Source organism: Akebia trifoliata, chromosome 10 (genome assembly GCF_017979445.1).
Source record: "Akebia trifoliata isolate Shusen 1 chromosome 10, ASM1797944v1, whole genome shotgun sequence".
Lineage (NCBI taxonomy): Eukaryota > Viridiplantae > Streptophyta > Magnoliopsida > Ranunculales > Lardizabalaceae > Akebia > Akebia trifoliata.
In genome coordinates, this window is record NC_141384.1 from 2,235,325 (window position 1) to 2,257,521 (window position 22,197).

At 34.7% G+C, this 22,197-nt stretch overlaps 2 protein-coding genes across 2 annotated transcripts; both read left to right on the forward strand.

The window, feature by feature from the left end:
• Positions 1–383: 383 nt before the first annotated feature.
• On the forward strand, positions 384–8,635 carry LOC147392695 (two-component response regulator ORR23-like). The gene is made up of 6 exons (XM_086455996.1): positions 384–832; positions 1,633–1,785; positions 2,112–2,516; positions 2,611–2,687; positions 2,774–4,084; positions 8,492–8,635. The coding sequence occupies exons 1-6, from the start codon at positions 688–690 to the stop codon at positions 8,561–8,563; spliced, it is 2,163 nt and encodes a 720-aa protein (XP_086312122.1). The 5' UTR covers positions 384–687; the 3' UTR covers positions 8,564–8,635.
• Positions 8,636–11,962: 3,327 nt separating this feature from the next.
• TIL (temperature-induced lipocalin) lies at positions 11,963–14,300 on the forward strand. The gene is made up of 2 exons (XM_086456510.1): positions 11,963–12,394; positions 13,821–14,300. The coding sequence occupies exons 1-2, from the start codon at positions 12,023–12,025 to the stop codon at positions 14,001–14,003; spliced, it is 555 nt and encodes a 184-aa protein (XP_086312636.1). The 5' UTR covers positions 11,963–12,022; the 3' UTR covers positions 14,004–14,300.
• Positions 14,301–22,197: the final 7,897 nt, after the last annotated feature.

The following is a 22,197-nucleotide window of genomic DNA, read 5'->3' on the forward strand; positions in this document are numbered from 1 at the left end:
CTTTTTTTTCTTTTCTTTTCTTTTCTTTCTAAAAATCTATGAATTCAATCAAAGTAGCTAGTGATTGAATGATTGGGGATCAATGAATTGGTGGGTCCAACTAAATGATTGATATTGATAAAAGGATGCACCACGTTACACCCAAAAGAAACCTTAACCTTCTAATTTTATAATAACCACAAGGTCCCGTAATTCCAAAAATATCCACATAAAATAGTACATAAAAGGTGCAAAGCTGTAAAATCCCAAAACCCATAATAATTTCTCAATTTTCAATTTTTTTTTTTTTTTTTGGTAAAAAACTAAAACAACCATAAAAATGCATTATCAATAATCCAAAATTCCAAACTCAAAAGCATTATTTTAGAAATAAACTAAAATAACCATAAAACTTTCCTATTAGACTCTCTCTCTCTCTCTAAACTCTATTGATGCTTCTTTGAACACAGAGTGGAAGAAAATACAAAGAAGATAAATTTCCAAAAAAAATTTCACTTGTGTTGTGTGTGTGGGTCAAAGGCTTCTCTCTGTCTGGTTTTCTTTTGGGTTGTTTATTATTTGTTTTTGGTGGTTCTTTATTCTGTATTTGGTCGAGAGAGAGAGAGGGAGAGATTGGGTTTTCTTCAAAGTTGAGAATCCTTCAAGGATTGTGGGTTTTCTCTGTTTGATTTTCTATTGGGATCTAAAATGACAGTTGAGGAAAGAAGGGGGAGTATCTGTGAAGATGAACCCAAAGATCAGTTTCCAGTAGGCATGCGTGTTCTAGCTGTAGATGATGATCTCACTTGTCTCCGCGTGTTGGAGTCTCTGCTCCGTCGATGCCAGTATCATGGTTTGATTCCTTTGTTTGTCACACTTTTTTTTTTTTCTGTTTGGGTTTCTGTTGATTTTGTTGGATTCTGTCTTTTTTCTTTCTTTTAGATTAAAATCATAATTTCTCCAAATGGGTTTTCATGCTTTCTCCATTTTTCAGCTCAGTTTTTTTTCTGCTTTTTTGTTGTTGTTGTTGTTCCTGGACTGTTTGAGTTTCTGTTAATTTTGTTGGATTCTGTCTTAGTTTTTGTTATTTTAGATTAAAATCATAATTTCTCCAAATGGGTTTTCATGCTTTCTTCATTTTTCAGCTCAGTTTTTTATACTGGGAGATGGATTGTTTATATTATATTACAATTTGTTTTAGTTTTTGTTCTTTTTAGATTAAAAGCAGAATTTCTTCAAATGGATTTTCTCATTTTCAGCTCAGATTTTCTTATCTTATTTATTTTTTTCAATGGATATTGCGATTTTTTTTTTCTATTATTGGGTTCTTTATTCTTATTGTTTTATGGTTTTAAAATTTCATTTATTTGATCATTCTTTAGTTTTTTTCTTTAATTGTTTTAGCATACAAGAGAATTTCTCCAAATGGGATTTTTCATAATATTCTCATCCTTAATTCTAGTGATTTTACCTTCATTTTTAAAATTTATATGTTGAGTAGTTTCAATTTCATACTATCATGGTCTAGTATTATTTTTTTCTATGATCCCAGATCCAGTCTTAGATATTGGGTTTTGTTTGATTTAATTCTCTTTGGTCTTAAAATATTTATAAAGTTGAGTTTTTTTTCCATCTGATTTATGTTTGTTGCAGTTACTACAACTATTCAAGCAGCTTCAGCTCTAAAGATGTTGAGAGAGAACAGAAACAAGTTTGACCTTGTTATTAGTGATGTTCATATGCCTGACATGGATGGATTTAAGCTTCTTGAACTTGTGGGGCTTGAGATGGATCTACCTGTCATAAGTAAGCAATGATTCGTATTCGTTTTTTTTTTCCGGTTAATTTGGCAATTTTGATTGTAGTTTATTATCAAATTTGTTACTGAAGAGAAACTTAGATATATGCAGAAGTAATCCCAATTTCTCTTCAAGAGAGTTCCCTCTTAGTCTTTTGCTTTGTTGGGAAATATGTTCTAGAGAAAAATCTGGCCATCTTGTTTATTTGTATATCTAATCTTGGAGAATTGATCAAAGCAATTTGTAATTTTTTTTTGGAAACTAAGGAATGGATTAGCTTCTGCAAGAATAAATTATATTAACTTTGACTTTTGATCTTTTAATTGACATTAGTGTTGTCGGGAAACGGGGACCCCAAACTTGTGATGAAGGGGATTACCCATGGCGCTTGTGACTATTTGCTGAAACCTGTTCGAATTGAGGAACTCAAGAACATATGGCAACATGTAATCAGAAAAAAGAAGTTCGATCCAAAGGATCCAAACAATTCCGACAGTGCAGAAAAGCCTCATCTGGGAACGGGTGAAGGTGGACAAGGACCCGGAACAGCTGAACATGGTGATCGTAACGGGAAACTCAACAGGAAACGGAAAGACCAAGATGAAGATGAGGATGATGAATTCGAGGAAAATGGGCAAGAGAACGAGGACAACTCATCCCAAAAGAAGCCTAGAGTTGTTTGGTCCGTGGAACTTCACCGCAAGTTTGTTGCAGCCGTTAATCAATTGGGCATTGATAGTGAGTCCTTGACCTGTCATTGATATTGCATTTTAAGTCATTTGTGGAGCTTTTTACAACTTAATTCCATTTGTTTGTTTTGTTTCTAATGCAGAGGCCGTACCTAAGAAGATACTAGACCTAATGAATGTTGAGAGGCTTACTCGAGAGAACGTAGCAAGCCATCTTCAGGCATGAATAATATGGCCCCATGTTTTTATTTATTTATTATTATTTATAATTTCTTTGACGGTCACATTCCTGCTTTTTGGTCGCAGAAATATAGGCTTTATCTGAAAAGGATCAGCTGTGTGGCGAGCCATCAAGTTAACATGGTTGCTGCTTTAGGGGGTAAAGATGCCTCCTATTTACGTATGGGTTCATTCGACGGACTAGGAGATTTTCATGCCTTGACTGGGTCAGGGCAACTTTCAAATCCCTCTCTAACATCTTTCCCACCAAGTGGGATGCTCGGTAGATTGAACACTCCCACTGCTTTGAGCCTATGTGGGGTCGCATCATCTGGAATGATTCAACTCGGTTGCACCCAAAACTCGGGCGGCTCCATCAATGATCTTGGGAAGCTTCAACAAGTCATCTCACCCGGAAACCAAAATGGAAATTTACTTAGAGGGATGCCAACATCATTTGAACTCGACCAATTACAACAAAACAAGTGTGTATCTCGCATTGGAGAGTTCTCTTCTCCCATTGATGACCCAACATTTTTTCCACTCACTAGTGCCTTTCCAGACACCGGCGTGACCATTGGTAGCTCAAGCAATTCTTTTCTCAATGTCTCGAACAACCCATTGTTGTTACAAGGACACCCACAACAGGCACGGAGTCAGGCTTCTGTTAGAGTGCCGTCACTTAACTCGGAATCTTTCGAGATGGGTTCTAGTGTTTCTTCTCATTTGCCTGATCAGGGTCGATGCAATGACAGCTGGCAAGGTGCCGTTCCATTAACCGGGTTTTCATCGAACCCTTTGCCATTAAGTGACCACCCTTTCAATCATACTGATTTGCGAGAGAATACTTCTTCGATGGCCCCAAATATCCGAAGTAACTCACTTGATATTTCCCCCACTAGTGTGGTGACATCATCTCTGCTGGATTTAAGAAGAGATGCACAATACCAAGCCGGCACGATTGGTGTTAATAATGTTCAACATGATAACTTGAAGGTCTTGAACTACGGAAGCATGGGTAGTAGGGCTGGCCAGAATATGAACTACACTATGCAGCAGAAAAGAGAAGAGAATAAACAGAATTACACACAAAATTCAAATATTAACTTCGGTTCTTTAAACTCTTCGCCACCCGTCCATGGTGTTATGGGTCCCTTGGGTCAGAGTTTGGGTCAAAATAATGCGGTCTCCAGTAGAAAGATGGATTCAACTATTATAAACCAAACAAATTCAGGTTATCCGTTTCTAATGCACCAAAATGGGTTGGAGAAGTCAGCTATGGGGATGATGAACAGATTGAAGGAACCGTATCAATTGGAGCAAACTAAGTCACAGAGTGGGCTACTGCCTAACAACTGTGGCTCCTTGGAAGATCTAATGAATGCGATGATTAAACAGGTAAAACCGCTATCTTGATTTGTTATCTGAGGGTTTTTTTTGTTTTTTCTCAAATATGCCTTTGTTTATATTTCTGCAGACATATTTGGTTAAACTAAAAGAATATGTGTTATTGATTTAGTGGTTTGTATGCTGGAAATGTTAGTAGCTGGAGTTGGTCTTGTGATGTGATGTGATGAAGTTTGTCTTATATCTGATGTGTTGATCTTGCTTCAAGAAATTATTGAAATTGAGTTTGGGTTATTGAACTTATGTTGAAAATCTCTTTACTATTATTATGAGAGAAGACGGAGTGAAGTGACTCGACACCAAAAATTGGATTCCAAAAATGCCCCCATCTTAACAATTAAACTTAATATAACTAGGGTCATTTTGGTAAAAAACTGAGAAAAGTGGAACTGCATGTCCCTGAGATCACTCTGGTTAGTTTTTAAAATTACAAAAATATCCATATAATCTTCAAAATCACCCTTTAATTAATTCTTAAATTACAAATAAGCCCTTCAGATACATGTGTGTTTGCACATGCCACCTTCTTGCTGTCGATAATGGTATAGATGCCAAAGACAGGAAATGTATCCTGATTGTGTCAGGGGCTTAATGATATATGAGTTATGTTGCATTTATATTTTTTGATAGGTACACATTTTATTTCCAAAAACGAGAGAAAGGAGGTTGACAGGATGCCCCTAATACAATTAAAACAAAAACAAAAAGCAAATTACAGCTCATACCATACACCCATGCCAGGGTTAAAAATTCACCTTACAGACAAGATCCTACTTGAAAAGGAATCATCAAAAAGAAAAAGAGAAAAAATCCCTAAAATCATCAAAGGCTTTGCACCAATAAAACAGATGCACTAAATGCTAATAATGACCTCCTCACGCAGTGCACCACTATTTCCTTCCTTCCATATGTATCAACAAACAACAAAAGGGGACAAAATCCATAAAATTCAATCTCCAGATCTAAAAGAAGGAGACTACCAACTTTGGAAAACTAATATTAATGTTCTAAGAAAATTCTAATGGATATAAAAAAAGGTATAAGATAAGACCAAATTTCACAAGTAAATGAATAATGGTTGAGGTGATTTACAAATTCTCCATTGGCTTTATACAATGAACCAAAATTCTCAGAGATAACACCATGAGACGAGAGATCGTCCAGCATTCAAAATGCCCACCTTGGATAGAACCATGTGGTCCCAAATAGTTAATTACCCTAGTAGTTAGGTACCATCCCTGTGGTCCCAAATGTTGCATGTATTATTTCTAGGGTTGCAAATGGTCCAAATTTATGTGGTTGGGTAAAATCAGACTCCACAATATTGGACCATATCCAATCATTGATGATTAGGTTTGAGCAGGGTTGAGTCAAAATCAGTTTTGTCTCATTTATTAAATGGGTTTGGAACACCATACAAGTGCGTTAGGAATTTTTTTTAATGAGCCAACCATTTTTATGGGTGTTTGTCATTATATTTAATCCCTTATAAGAAATTATATGAAAAATGAAAACTAAAATCCTATCAGACAGATCTTTCCTTTCATACTCAAACCCTCCCTTCAGAAGTTATCAATCTATTATTGGAATATGTAGTATGAGCTCCTAGCTTGCCTATCTCTCTGCAAAGACCAAGGACCCACTTTTTTAACGATACAAAAACGTGAGGACCACTTCAATATTGAATAGTTATCAAAGGGTCTCTGCATATTTGACATTGAAGCACCAACCCAAGTGGTACATCTCTTAAATGATTGTAGTATTATCTGCCATGTTGATTTGAACATTATGATATTGATTCCATTAGTTCTCATCACAAGACAAGTATTGTTAAAATTACACCTATCAAAGTATTTTTTCATTTTACATGAGTTAGATGTCATGAGTTCTAGATTGGAATGATACTGTTTGAATTACATCTATCTCAACTTATTTTTATCTTGACATGAGAATCAAGCCTCATGGATACTGTTTGCCTAGTTCTCATAGGTGATTTATCCATTTTTTTTTCTCTTGAGTTCGAAGCTTGATCTGTCCAACATGCTGCCGATGTAAAAACAATTGGCATGGTCATACACCTTTTCTTTATAAAATTCACACACAATTTCTAGCTCTCTTTAACCAATCTAGCACTTAATTCATTTAGAAGTTTTGTCGAAGATGGTGTTTTTCCTTCTATCAAGAAGGTTATCTTCACCAAATTCCTTCCCCAAAACCTTACTCTATAGTGGTGCACATGTGCATTCTGGCCAGAACAACCTGATACACTTTGGTAGAGTAACCGTTGCACTTTTGCTTGGCAAGGTCTGACCTTCCAAAAGTCTTGCCCCTCAGTACGCCAACCACTCTTTAAAAAGGTTATGGAAGAATCATCTTATCCATATTGGCTAATTTCATTTGCTTCAACATGGCTTCCACCTGTTTGTTAGCTTCCTTTTCCTGAAACCGCCCGTTCTTCGTCTTCTGGTGTATGAAAGTGATCTCCTCTCATCACAAAAAAATAAAATAAAAATGTGACATCTTTCAGTGACGCACCCATCTTTAAATCAATTCCCCTCCAAAACGATTTCAATTCTAATCCCTTAGTTTTTTCCTTCATAAACTTCATTTTTCTTCAAAATGAAAAGAATTCTACCACTCTACGATACCATCAGCGAGCTTAGGATCATGAAATTACATTATCTCAAAATTGGAGGTTTTTAAAAAAATAAAGGAAAGGAAAGTGAAGGGTTTATATGGACATCCCCGAAGGCAAGCAAGATATGACAAGCTATGGAAGCAGTAGCTTGTTCCTTAGCAAAAAAACTGTGCCCATAGATTCTTTTGTAAATCGGGAATTTTTTTCTTCGTAATCTTGTCTTATTAATAAAATTCCACCTTTATGGATTGAAAAATTCCTAAAAAGATGATATCAATTGATGAAGGCTTAATGGGTATATGCAACTATTAGGATGACTTAAGTTCGGAAGAACATTCAAAATATAATAATGAATACTATATGCAGTTAATGCAAATTAATTTAAAGGAATACTGAAAAATTCTGGTCTGATATAACTAAACCGCACAATTTGTTGTTTCTAGGCCTCTTTTATGCTGATGACGGTTAGCTGCAGTTAATTCATTTTGTTCTCAAATTTATCTTTTGAAGTAGTAGTGGTTCACTTCTGCATGTTATATTTCATACATATGCATGTGTAAATGACAAACAAAAGATTTTTGGAACAAGTGTCTTGCATTAGACATGTCATGGTTTGCGCCTCCGCTAGCATGTGTACCATGTTTACCATTATGGTATTTTGTATATCATTATTATTGAGAGCTTCTATTGCCACACCAACTTTTACTAATGCCACTCCAAGATGTTTGCTAATTTTTATTGATTTACATATGAATTGGGATGGCATTAGCAAACGTTGGTGTGTCAATAGTATCTCTCTTATTATTGATGATCAAATGTTTTACTTTGTATTTTCCTATTATATTCAATCTTGTGCTATTGCTACATATTTGTCTGCTTTGTCTTACACTTGATTGTTTCAATTTAAAATCTTAAATGGATGGTTTCACATCAACATGGTCTAATACCTGATGGACACAATCCCTACTTGAATATGTGGAGAAGGGCTTTAGGGTCTGTTTGGAAGATGGATTTGAGTTGAAAATCTTGTAAATTCGATTTCCATTGTTGGCTTCGTACTTTCTCAGTGTCGTAAGTAATAGAATCCCCTCAATTGCCAAATTTGGCAGAGTTATAACTCCTACCTAAAAGGGTTGGAGTTGATCTCAATTTGTGCCAATATGATCATACCCCCTAAGTTGTTCAATCCTAGGTTGGTTCTGCCAAAGTCGTCTAGGTTGCCATGTCCAGGTCGCCCAGGCCTCTGTGTTGGGTACCTATGATGACTTCATCTCCAACTCCCGCAGATAACAAAACTGATGAGGACATCAAATATTGAAGAGTAGATTTTATGTTTATTTAGGTTTTTTTTTTTTTACTTTTATTTTTGGACTTATTTTCATGTTTTTGGGCTTATTTTCATGTTTTATTGACCCTATTTTATCTTCTTCCCTTACCGTCTTGCATCAGAAACACTGGAGTTAATTTCAGGAGTTGCTACGAACTCTTAATACTTGCATCAACTCCAACTCATCTTTGAAACACATCCTTTAAGTTAGTTTTCTATAGTTATTTCGATTAATGACACAATATTCAACCAACTTTAGACAATGTCAGTATTGATCTAGAAACGTATTTTATGTCATATGCATGGATGTATTGTTTTTAGGATGAAATTCTTTTTTCTAGTTCTCTCCTACTTTTCAAATTACTTTTGCATCTCTTATAATCGGTATCCCTTGTCGGTCTTTTGGTAATAGGATTGGGTTGATGTGATGCAGGAACAACAGGAGGGTATGTTTATGAACGATGACATCGATTGCGACATTTATCCCGTCAGAACATGTATTTGAAACTTGGGTAGTGCTGCCAACTCCTTAAAACAAAAACAAAAAAAAGGGGAGGGTTTAACAACATAAATGACCTCTTTGTGGGGTTTGTATTATCATGTAATCTCTTTGGCTTCAATCTATATTGTTTATCTGTAGAGTTTTAAATCTTCTTTCCATTTTCTCCTCTGTCTAAGACCAACTCAATCTCAGGTTTTGATCAAAATATCTTTGGAAATTAATCTAAAATTTCATTTTGAATCAATGTTTTATTATGCTGAAATATTTCATCGAAACATTTCAAAATGTTACGAAACTTTGAACTATGGGTCAACATTTAATTACACTGATCTTTATGGGTGGATTTATATTAATTTCAACCCATCTCTTGGTTGGTTCACTAACGATATAGATGCACCATGCGCCAACGTTTGGTCCCAACTGTAATTGGGATCCCAAAATTGTCACCCCCATGGCTCCATAATCAATCAATGTTTTACTCTGATCGAGTGATTGAGTCAACTCAAGTCCTCAGAAACGATTCTTTTTCACTCTCACAATACCTTTATTTTCAATCAATTAAGTAAAACATAAATCCTAAACCCTACAGATTTTTTCGTTTTCGCTCTTCTAACTGTAGAGATCATCCTCACCAAAAATCAGCCCATTCCGAAACTTCTAACCTATGTAGGACAAAACATGTTGGACAAATTGTTAGGTAAATGATTGGTGCCGAACGGGACCCTATGGGTTAGGTATATGGGAAATGTTCAGCACCCAACCATTTACCTTAACAATTTGCCCAACATCTTTTGTCTTACATGGGTTAGAAGTTTTGGAATGGGCTGATTTTTGGTGACGATGATCTCTACGATTAAAAGATCATCCTCATCAAAAATCAGCCCATTCCAAAACTTCTAACCTCATGTTTACAAGTTGAAAAATCGTAGACCGTCCATTTTTTGTAAATCATTTGTGATGGGGTTAGAAGTTTTGGAATGAACTGATTTTTGGTGAGGATGATTTCCTCACCATAGAGATCATCCTCACCAAAAATCAGCCTATTCCAAAACTTCTAACTCATGTAGGACAAAACATGTTGGGCAAATTGTTGGGTAAATGATTGGGTGTCGAACGGGACCTATGTATATTTGTCAAAATGAAATATGTCTGTTATTTGAGATTCTCAAGGCTAAAAAGTAATGGGCCATGGGAAATGCTATGTTGGTAAAATAACAAGTCTGCCTCTGAGAGTAGGACTATCAATGGATCAGATCTATTTGGTATAGATCCAATATGGGATCGGCTTCGGGACTGATTCGATAAGTGTTGAATCGGGTTTTTATTAGTTCTCAATATAAGATCCACATCCGATCCATTAACAATCAAACCGAGTTCGTATGTGAATAAATCCGATTTTATATACAAATTTAAAGAAACTGTATGGCTCAACCTAATGTAATTTGTATACTTTTTAACATGTTATCAGATTGGGATATGATTGATCCAAATCTGATCCAAAAAGATATCAAAATCAAACTCTTATCAGAATCCAAAACATCGATCCAGACTTGAAGTTATTGGATCAGATTTCGTGTATGCTTTGTTCCATTGATAACTCTACTCGGGAGTTCATGGCTTCAATCAGGTTTGGAAAAAAAAGAAAAAAAAAAGGTAAAAAAGAGACCCGTGATAAACTGACTCGAAAAAGGTCACTCGAAATTCACTCAACTACACAGAACCATAGATATTTTCCCTCTCGTCTATCTCAAGGAAAAAAAATCTATTGCTCTGTGCACATGCCACGCCAGTTGAGTGAATTTTGACTATCTTTTTTGGAGTGAGTTTATCACGACTCTAAAAAAAAATTGTTTTAGGCTTAATTGAAAGGTATAGAAATGAAATTAAAATCCAACAATGAAAAACAAAAACTGTTTTGCTACATTCCCATCTCAATAATTTAGGGTGTGTTTGGAAGCAGTAGTTAGTTGGAGTTAATTCTAACTTCTTAAATGAACTCCGATGTTTTGTTTCCTATAGTATTTTTTTTTTTTTTTTTGTAACCGAAGGAGTATCCCATCAACACTCTCATGTAAGTGTGACAGACTAATCTCCCTTGGGGACCCTGCATGATCAACCCCATACGAGTTTTAAGGGGACGAACCCAAACCCATTTAAGTGCCACATAAGGTGGTGGGCAGGGGATTCGAAGACAAGACCTGGGGAGCACACCCAGTCTTACCATCAAGCCCAACCCCGATTGGTATTTCCTATAGTAATTTAGTTGATGAATTGTTCTCGTATTTATTGAGATTCGATACGACTCCTCTATTACTTGGAAAATATTGTTATAGTCAATAAAATTCAACTGAGTCAGATGGGTTTTATATATTTTTATAAATTAATTAATTTATGCTAATTAAATATTTATTATCTTAAATAAATATGATTAATTTTGTGATGAAACATATTCTAATCTAGTGTTCAAAATGGATCGGCTTCGGGGTAAGATATGAGTATATTCATATTCAAATCCAATTTTTTTTTATCTAGATCCGTATCTGAATTCGATTTAGATCTTATTAACTAAAATCATGCCCAAAACATATTGATTACACTAAATCTGGATTTGAATATGATCCGACCGAATTAATTGATTTTGTTCGAATAATTTTGAGTTGTTGAATAATTTTATTTTTTATTTTTTATTTTATTATATTTTTTTTATTTATTGTATTATTCTATTTTACTATTATAATTTATTTATTTTCTAAGAATTCATATTAAAATAAAGTAGTAGATAAAAGATATCATTTAGATCTAGGTGGATATAGGGATGGATCCATATTTGATCTGGATTTGACTCAGGTTAAGGGACATCAATCCCATATTTAACCCTTATTTTATTAAAAAATAATTATTATTTAAATAAGAATCTATATCATAAATAATATAAAATGAGTTGAATGATTTATATACCAGGTGATTTAAGTGAGTCAACTCAATTTTTAGGATTAAAGATTTTTACTTGAAATTATAAATCCCACCTATATAGATGGGAGTCGTAAACTCTTTTAAAAATGAAAGTTGAGGATCTTCTTGTGATTGAAATTTTATGGAATTTTCTAAGATGGGAGTTAACTCCAACTCCCATTTCCAAAAACGCCCTTACTATAATACCGACATGGACTTGCATTATAAAAACTTAGAGTGCAAGTAAAACCCCACAACATGACAGTTGAACCAGAAAACAAGTATGCCAGATGTCTTTCCATGATTGGCTATGATACCTAAACAGCAATTTGACCAAGCAAAGATCGTTTATCATGCAAGGCCATGAGGCTGCCACGTCTCACATATCCAGCTTTCATACATTATCTTCTCTTCTTTCGTTTTCTAGAAATATCTATCTATATATAACTAAGCACCAGAACAACCCAACACTAAAACCCACAAAAACCCTCTGTATCAAAAAAGAAAAAAATGGCAAAAAAAGAGATGGAAGCAGTTAAGGGCTTAGATTTGGAGAAATATATGGGAAGATGGTATGAGATTGCTTCAAATCCTTCATTCTTTCAACCCAAAAATGGGATGAACACAAGGGCTACTTACACTTTGAATCCAGATGGGACTGTTCATGTCCTTAATGAGACATGGAGTGATGGGAAGAGAGGTTTCATTGAAGGGACAGCTTATAAGGCTAATGCTTCAAGTGATGAAGCCAAGTTGAAAGTGAAGTTTTATGTTCCTCCTTTCTTGCCTATAATTCCTGTTGTTGGAGATTATTGGGTTTTGTTCATTGATCCTGATTATCATTATGCTTTGATTGGACAACCTTCAAGGAAGTATCTTTGGGTATGTTTTCTTTCTTTCTCACTTTTTTTTATTTTATTTATTTTATTATTTTTTTAATAGATTTTATGATAAATATCTGTGGGTTTATTATTATTTTCTATATTTTTTCTCTTTTTTTTAATTTTTGGTATCTGATTTAGGTGATATTATTGGGCTTGTTTTCTTAATTAATTTTGTTTGTTTTTGTAAATTTTGGATTGGGTATCTTGAATTGTACCTCATATGTTCAAATGGAATCTACAAATTCATGGACTGAAGGGTTTCACTAGGATTACTGTTAGGGGGTCTGAAGGGAATCTCACCAAAGCACAAAATATGGTTACTTTTAGGCTTTGTTGTTTTGGTTGAATTGTGTGAGAGGAATGTTGAAACTTGAAATAAAGTGGCCAAAAGGAAAGTTGAAGAATTGATGTTTGCACTAAGAGTGAAGAGAATTGTCACACAAGTTCTTAATTTTTTTTTTCTTGTATTATTCCAATTGGGATTTCATCCCTGTTACATACAAAGTTCCCAAGAGAGAGATTGGTTTAGAGAATATTAGGGTCAGGTTTAAGACATCGTACCATTGGAGGTACTGTTTGAGCGAGGTTAGGACCCGATGAGGCAATTGTGGAGGTGCCCTTTGGGTTTATGGAGGTAGAGGTATATGCTCTATGGGGTTGAGACATGTTAGGCGGCGATCTTTGAGAAGCGGCTTTAGGATCACGAACTAGTAGGCATTTTTCGGGGTCGGTTGGAGTTATATGTCTTATATTATACATCATATTAAATTTAATTTTCACACTCATAGATTAAAATGCCATTAAGGGTTCTCAAAGAGAGAAAGACACTTGGTATAAGAAATTGATCTCTTATAGACTCCATTCACCTTCAACAACCATGACTACACTATATACAAGAGTAATTTACATGATTCCATTATATGGCAAGGTATGATGTTGATTAATTGATTGAAATGAGCCGTTACATGATTCCATTAGACATAATGAAGATTCAACAATAGAAATCGATTACAGCCCCAATTAGAAGAAACATTCAAGTTAAAGGTCCTAAAAGAGTAAGAATAAGACCCCCCCAAAAAAAAGTGAAAGCAAATATGAACTCAATCTCAATAACAAAAGCCTTGTCTTTGGACAAAGTGAAATAGTGGAACAATACTTGTTTGACTGACTCCAAATCTTTGGGATAAGGCTTTGTTATTGTTGTCGTCGTTGTTATGAACAATGGGTTTGATATCTTTTGCCAATTTTTTTTTAAATTTTTTTTTTATTTAGGATTTTTGAATTCCTCCTTCCTCAAGAAAGTTGGATGGCCTTGGTTTTCTTTATTTCTTATGTTCCAAATTAATTTTTATTTAGGACTTGTGTTGAAATGTATTTCCCTTAATTAATTCCATATCTTCTGTTGTTTGTGGTACTATGTTCAGATATTGTGTAGGCAGAACCATCTAGATGAAGAGATTTACAATCAGCTCCTTGAGAAGGCCACAGATGTGGGATATGATGTGAAGCAACTCCATAAAACATCACATACTAACCCTCCACCAGAGGGAGATGATGGCCCCAAGGACAAAGGTATCTGGTGGATCAAATCCCTCTTAGGAAAATAAATAATAATAATAATAATAATAGATTATTATTACTAATAATAAAGGAACAAAGTCTGTAATAGGATAGTCTAAGATCAAGTTCTTTATTTTATTTTTCTTCTGAAGTTGTTTCACTTATGTATGTGTGGATGTAAAATACCTCAACTTAGAAGTGAAGAGTGCACCTTCACTTATGTATGTGTGGATATAAAATACCTCAACTTTGAAGAGTGAAGAGTGCACCTTCACTTTCGTGTGTGGATGTAAAATACCTCAACTTTGAAGAGAGCACCTATTTTGAGTTTGGGTTTTTGTTAATCTCTCTCTCTCCAACTTTGAAGATAACAGTGTATCCCACATCTCTTTCTAGATATGGACCACTTCCTATCACAACCCTTCGAGATAGGGACTATTCCCTACGAAAAGTTTCTCCATGGATAATATAGTGGGTGGGTAGCGCACAATGCACTACTATACTGGGATACAGTCGCATGCCCTGAACCCACCCACCCCACCAAAGTTTCCCAATGCTAGGGTTTAAAATGGGTTGGATTAGAATTCAATTTTTAGCGGGAATTAAAATATGGGTCGGATATGGGTTGATGTCTCTTGACCCGGCTCAAATACAATCCCATCCTTATCTCCGAATAATACATTATTTTGTATGTTGTATGTTATATTTTTTATATTATTTTAGTCTATCATTCATCATCAAATGAGTATTAAGTGTTGAGTTCAAACGACATTTAAGTCACGGTTTTTAATAAATTATTATGTATTGGTTTGAAATTATCCGATTCGAAATAATTTATTCGATTGGATGATTGGATCGGATCTGGATATGAGTTTGATGAAAGTAAAGAAAGAAATCGGATATGGTTTGAACTAGTAGCATCCGAGTTGGATATGGATATGGATATGGATTGCATTAAAAATCCGGATAATATGAATATGAGTAGATACGTATCATGTCTGAATCAGACCTGTTTTAAGTCTTACCCAATGCATTACTAGTGGGTACCGCACTATCGGCCACACCTCTCTCTCTCTCTTTTGATAAAAAGCAGAGATAAAGATTTTGTCAAATGTGAGCATTCAGGGTTGAGCTAAGATGGGATGTTGCCTACCTCCTAACTTAAATTGTAGCACTTTCTAACATTAGAGTTGCAACTTTTACAGGCTGACCCGAGCTCAGCATGATTGATGGGTGAACATGGCCGAGCTATGTAGAACATGAGTTGAGCCTGGGTTAGAATAATTCAACCTGACTTTAATTTGGGTTGAGGGTTTGGGCAACCTAGTTCAACCCGAACTCTAGTTTTATATAAAGATATATAAAATATTTTATGTTATTTATATATTTTAAATTACTTCTTGTTTAATATATATTGGGGGCGTTTGAGTGACAATTTTAGGACAACAACGTTATTTGATGAAATTTGTCTTATATGACTTAAAATTTTGGACTAGACTGATTAGAGATCATCCTTACAAAAAAAATCAATTCAATCTAAATTTTTTAATCTTATAAAAAATGATTTACAAATTTACAATAAAAATCGGCAATTTATAATTCTTCAACTTCGTAAATCTTGTTGTGCATCCCCACAACACTGTCCTTGATAAATAGTTGACTTTTTAAATCCTAATATCGTAGCCACTCTTTAAATCCTAATTTTTAAATGGCTTTAGATGTATGGGTGGTCCTATTTCTTAATAATGGTTGTCAAAAATTTCCTTGTCTCTCAAATCCTAATTTTGTCACTATATCTTACACTAATATTGATTGTTTATGACTTTTTAATGCTAAATATATTATTGTGGAGGATAAAATATCACACAATCCAGATGGGTCATATGGTACTAATCCGTTCAATCCTCGATGTAAATTTGATTTAGGGAGGATCATATAAGTGTGTATCTTAAGATCTATAATAGATCCATCTATCGTGTCATGTAACATGATTTAATCTGATCTGATTAATAAAATAATCTCAATAAAAAAATATTTTTAAATTGAAATGAGTCATTTTATTTGAATAAATAATTATTAAGAAATTACAATTTCGAGGATTCATTTTAGAGTTGATTTTTTTACCTATTTAAGGGGAGGTATTATATATTGTAAAGGGATCTGAAAGAACAAGATCTAATTATTCTCTAATTTATAGTGGAACGTCGAATCCTTTATGGATTTTTATATAATTGATCATCGGAGGATTGTGAAAAATTGCATCCAAAATTATAATTAACTTAATTCTTTTAATAGACCCCCAAAACTACATATAAAGCAAAAGATGCCCAAATTATTTCACCCAAATAAAATAACAAACACATAAACACATATTAGCCCATATTTTCTTCATTTGGAGGGATGTCTTGAGCCACATTAGCACAGTAACTCGTGATACCACGTGGCACTGTGGGAACGTTGAACAAAGAGAGCCAGCAATTATCACCTAGTGTTAAAGCTGATTTGCAACATTCGGGTTTTAATTGGTTCCATAACGGGTCGGATTTCAGCCTGTCCATAAATTCATTAACCTTAAACAAACACCCTGTTTGGAGTTTCAGTACGCAAGCCCACGTCTCTGGGGACGGAGGACTGATTTGGGTCTCGTCTTCAATCAACTTCCGGGGCTCCGAACCCATTTCCATGAACGTGAATCCGAACCCGGTTCCAAACCAAGTCATCACGAGAAGCGAAAGAATTGCAACTCCTGTTTCCTTCCTCATAGCTCAAGCTTTTGTTTGTGAGAATTCCACACAATTTTCAATCCTATTTATATTGGGAAGTAATGGTGTCCTCCTCAGGACTCAGGAGGAGATACTCTTTCAATTTAACTCCCAAGATTAATTTCTGCTGTGCGAAACTGCATCATCATAGGCTATGTTTAAGGTGTGGGGTCCACTTTAGATACAGTGTTCAACACCGCGCTGACGTGGCAGTACAAAGAGAACTGTTGATATTTTAACTTGTATCCCGAAGAAATAAATCTATGGTTATTTGTGCACTACCACATCAACTCAGTGTTTAGTCCAACGAAGACAGTTTGTCATGACTCTTTTGAAATATTTTCAATTAAATTATGTGTCTTTATAGAAGGGAAAAAAAAGATCCTAAAAATGGATGGTTAGGAATTTTTTAGAAGATTGATGTGACCAAAACTATCGTGGAAAGCATAGTTACTACTGTACTACGTGCTACACAATAGCACTGTTCTTATTTTTCTGGAACTGGAAACAGTCCATTTAAGATACTCTTTAAGAACAAAAACAGTTTTTAGTATGATTAATGTTGGAGTGACCTCAGTGGGGGACATACGGGCAATGTCTTGACGTGGTGGCGTGCCCATATTCATAGATGTGTTTTAAACGCATCTATCTATGTGCATGCACGCACCAACACGTCAAGATATTCCCCCCCGTTGAAACCGCTCGAGGACAACTCTTTTAAATTATAATAGACAAAATGTTTGAATGAGCAAAGTTTTATTATCATGTGCAAGTGCAATAAATACATCTTTGGAATAAGTATGGAAGGGCATTTTAGTAAAAAGAAAATATTTTTCTAAGGGCAGTTTCGATACAAAATCCAATTTCAAAAGTGTATTTATTGATCCATGTTTGATATTGGTCTTATAAGGGTTTTGTTAAATTAAAGTGCATCAAATACACTCGGGATGCTTATTTTCAAGGTATGTTTATTGCACTTGAATGGCAAACGTAACACTAACAAGACACCTATTATAACAGCAACCTTTACCAATGGGAATCTCACTTAAATTTTGTTATTTGGTTATCTGTAATATTAGAGTCATCTTAGAGTGACTGAGCATGACACTCTGTTTAATATTGGGCTTCCGTTATTTGGTTATCTGTAATAGTAGGAGTCATCCTAGAGTGGTTACGTAGGACACTCCCATTTGACACTGAGCTGATCGAGTAGTATTTTTTTTCAGTCATTTTACCATTAGTCTTCTTGTAAAGTTGTTTCATTTGTGTATGGAGAAATGATTTTTGACGTCCCATCTTTTCTCGGGATACACAATTACACATATTTATGGAGATGTACAATTGTATATCTCGAAGAAAAAGATTAGTGGTTCTAGCCCATGCTACATTAGGGGGCGTATGTCAGAGGGTGCTTTAGAAAATCACAACTCTTTGTGTATGTGTGGATGTAAAATACTTGAATTTTGAATAGTGCAATTGTTTTCAGTTACGTTTTGTTAGTTTGTTCTCTCTCTCAAATTAAAAGCTTCCCCAAATCACCTTGTTTGCAACAATTTATATGGGAAAAGACTCCTAATGGTTAAAAGATATTATAAGCCTACATCTTAGTTTTGTTTCAATTCTATAATAGATGGATGATGATTTTAAAGATCATTACTTTGTGTTATTTCTCATCTAAGATGGGGTGTTTCGCACCTCCTGACATCAACCGTCGCACCTCCTAACATGAATCGTGATCATACATTTCATTCAATTCATACTAGGGAATTAGACCTGTAGACAATCTTAATAATAGGTTGTCAAAGTTTCATAAGGGATTTTTTTTCTTTTCCCATCAAATTATTCTCGTATCTTTGATTTTGTCACTATGCCTTAAAGTACTATATATTATTCTATTGAGTAAATATAGTATTGTGGAGGGATGACAGATCACACCATCTAGATCATGATTTCAAAACTCGTCCAAAATCGAGATGTATTGTCTGAGTTGTTTCGGTATCAGGCATGGACAAGATGGATAAGTCAATTTTTCGAACAAGATTTAAAACCTCACATTCATTTTTTTTTTTTTTTTTCATTTTTGAACAAAGCGTCTCAAACATATCGAAAAACTCATTCGAGACAACTCGATATCTGCCATGAACAAGACGAGACGGGAAATCGAGTTTTAAAACCATGATCTAGATTGGTTATATGTACCAATCCACACGACTAGATGTAGGTATGATCATACAGATCAAGAGAAGCATATTAGTAATCTCGAGAGCTGCATTGAATTCATTTATCAGGTTATATGACATGATTTAATTTTATCTGATTAAGGAAAGAATCTTAATAAGAAAAAACTCTTAATTGAAAGATTAATTTATTTGAAAAGACATTTATTGAGCAAAGTTAGAGCGATCACTTTATTTTTTAGGTTTCTTTTTTTAAACCTATGTAAGAGGAGGTATTATGCATTGTAAAGGGAATCTACAGAGGAGAGATCGAACAATTATTCTCTGATTAACAGTGAAATTACTCTCGAATAGCCCAGGAATGTAGTTGTTGGATTCGACGAATCTCGTAAAAAATATCTTATTTTATTTTAAGTAGTTGATCGGTAGAAGATCGATTGAGGAAAATTGCATCCATAATTATATATCGAGGCAAAGAAGTCCAAATTATTTCATCCAATTAAAAAGAAAAATAAACACATATTAGCCCAAATTTTCTTAATATGGAGGGAGGGCTTCATTCACATATGCACAGTAATTCTTGATAACACGTGGCACCGTGGGAAAGCCGAACAAATGGTTCCAGCATTCATCACCTAGTGTTAGAGCGGGTTTACAACATTCGGGTCTTATAAAGTACCATAACGGGTCGGATTTCGACCTACCCGTAGAGCTCCAAATATTATTCAAGCACACACTCTCCGCGGGTATTTTTCGTACACAAGCGATCGTCTCTGGATCCGAAGGAATGACGATGGGATCGTCTTCAAACATCAACCTCCGGGGCATTGAACCCATTGCCCCGAACCCGAATCCGAACCAAGTCATCACGAGAAGGGAAAAAATTACAACTCCTACTTCCTTCCTCATGTTCAAGTTCTGTTTGTGATAATTTCACACAATTTGAATCTTATTCATAGTGGGAAGTGATGGTGTCCTCCTCAGGAGGACCTACTCTTTTAATTTACTTCGAGATAATTTCTGCTGTGGGTTCACTTTATATTTTGGAATATTTTATATTAAATTGTGTATAACTGATATGGTGAGTAAAACAGAAGAAAAAAAAAATCATAAAATTGATGGTTGAGAACTTTTTAGAAGATCGATGTGGTGGAAATGATCAAGGAAGCATAGTTACTACTGTGCTACCTGCTACACAGTAGCATTGTTCTTGGTTTGTGAAACTGGAAACAGTCCATTAAAGGTCAACAAAACAGTTTTTTTATTTTATTATTATTATAGTTATAATAGACAAAACAGTTTTTTTTTTTTTTTATCAAACAAATTCAGTAAATACGCATTGAATATAGCTTTTTACCCATTATTGTAAAATTGATTTGGTAGGTTCCAATCCAATCTTATAAAACAGTTTCGGTAGGTACCTTTCAAACATAATTTTCTCATGTGAACAACTTCGACTTGATTGAAAGTGTCAAGAGTACGAAAAATAAGTTAGATTAAAGTTTAAAATCCTTATTAAAATCTTTCAAGATGCAAAGAAAAAGAAATGTGTGTGTATGTGTGAGAGAGAGAGAGAGAGAGAGAAGAAGAAGAAATGGTTCGATACTTTTAGGTGTGCAATAAACAATAGAAGTTAAAATAGATTTATTCGGTGTGTGCAAACAGATATTTTAAAATTAAGGTGGATATCGCAAGAAAGTGAGTGCAATTTGCCATTTCGATGTGTGCAAATAGACCTAGCGCCCCTTTTTTTATATGTATCATTTGTCATGAGTCAACTTATCCTAACCCTAAAAATAAAATGTCCATTAAGTACTGGTTTGATTGCACATGGGTAGAAAAACGAATTACTTAGCAAATGTAATTTCTAAGCATTTCATTTTGTATTTTCCTTAGAATTCAATTTCTTATCCAAAGTGATCTTCTAGTTCGGGCGGGAAATGGATTCTCCTACCCGTTAGGAATTTGATTTTCCCACCTTCTAATGTTATTCTCTCTGATTGCAAATTTTTCGGCCTTCAAAACTTAAAATATAGTTGGCTAACTATCGAACTCAAGGTAACCATATTGTGCCAAGTGGCACACTATCTGGACCCACCTATGGATGGCTCAACTTGGGGACACTCCAACACAACTCTCTTGTGTTTGAATTAAGAGAAATGTAGAGAAGAGAAGAGAAGGGAAGAGAAAATAAATGAGTTTCTCTCCATTTCTCTTGTTTGGATTGTTAAGTGTGGAGAGAAGAAAAAAGAATTAGAAAGAAGAGTGTATTTTCTTTCTCTTCAAAAGTGGGGAGAAGATGAGAGAAATAAAAAAGAACCCTTTTAAAATATTTTATAATGCCAACTCTACCCCTAGATCTCTTTTAAGATATTTTAAAATTTCAAAGTTGTCCCAAGTTCTCTCTTGTCAATTCAAACATGGTGGAGAGAAATTGAGTTTATCTTCTCTTCCTTTCTCTTTTCTTAATGAATTTCTTTTCTCTCAATCCAAATACAAAGAAGGGAAGGGAAGAGAAGAGAACTCAATTTTTCTCCATTATGTTTGGATTAATAGGAAAGAACTTGAGACAACTTTGAAATTTTAAAATATCTTAAAAAAGATCTAAGGGCAGAATTGAAATTATAAAATATTTTAAAAGGATTTCTTTCTATTTCTCTCCTCATCTCTCCACTTTTAGAGAGAAAGAAACTCATCATGTTTTTCTCTCTTCTTTTCTCTTATAACCCCACTTAACAATCCAAATAAGAGAAATTGAGAGAAACTCATTTATTTTCTCTCAATCCAAACACAGTGTAATAAAATAATATTGAAGGGACCTCATGCTGGAACCTCATATCGCACTTCTTGATGTAAAAGTGTATGGGAACCAGGGGCGGAGCAAGGATTTTCTTGTAGTGGGGGCAAACTATGGTTAGTTGTATAGTTGAAGAACTTAAAGATGAATGATTTTAGGGAGAAATTAAGAGGTTTTTAGTTGAAAATTGAATAAAATGATATTTAGGTTATTTTCAATTAGTAGATGAGAAGGCCCAAGAGGCAATGTCATCAACAACAAAATTGAAAGGGGAATTTGAGTGAGGTGAGGGTGTGGGTGCAAATGGGGAGTGAGGTGAGGGAGTGGGGACAAATGGGGCATGTAAATTAGTGGAAAATATAGGGGTGTTTGAAAGTTGGGAGGGGGGGGGGGGGGATTGCCCCCACCAGCTCCTTACTAGTTCCACCCCCTAATGGGAACCATAGATGCTTTTCATCGAGATACGAGTGAAAATCATGTATGGTTCCGTGTCAAGAAGTGCCAT

Bases quoted from the DNA above. Each gene is read 5' to 3' on its own strand.
- LOC147392695 (XM_086455996.1), top strand. From the start codon at position 688: ATGACAGTTGAGGAAAGAAGGGGGAGTATCTGTGAAGATGAACCCAAA. The intron at 2,517-2,610 runs GTGAGTCCTTGA...TTTCTAATGCAG, and splicing joins TAATCAATTGGGCATTGATA to AGGCCGTACCTAAGAAGATA. The intron at 4,085-8,491 runs GTAAAACCGCTA...GATGTGATGCAG, and splicing joins TGAATGCGATGATTAAACAG to GAACAACAGGAGGGTATGTT.
- TIL (XM_086456510.1), top strand. From the start codon at position 12,023: ATGGCAAAAAAAGAGATGGAAGCAGTTAAGGGCTTAGATTTGGAGAAA. The intron at 12,395-13,820 runs GTATGTTTTCTT...TACTATGTTCAG, and splicing joins CTTCAAGGAAGTATCTTTGG to ATATTGTGTAGGCAGAACCA.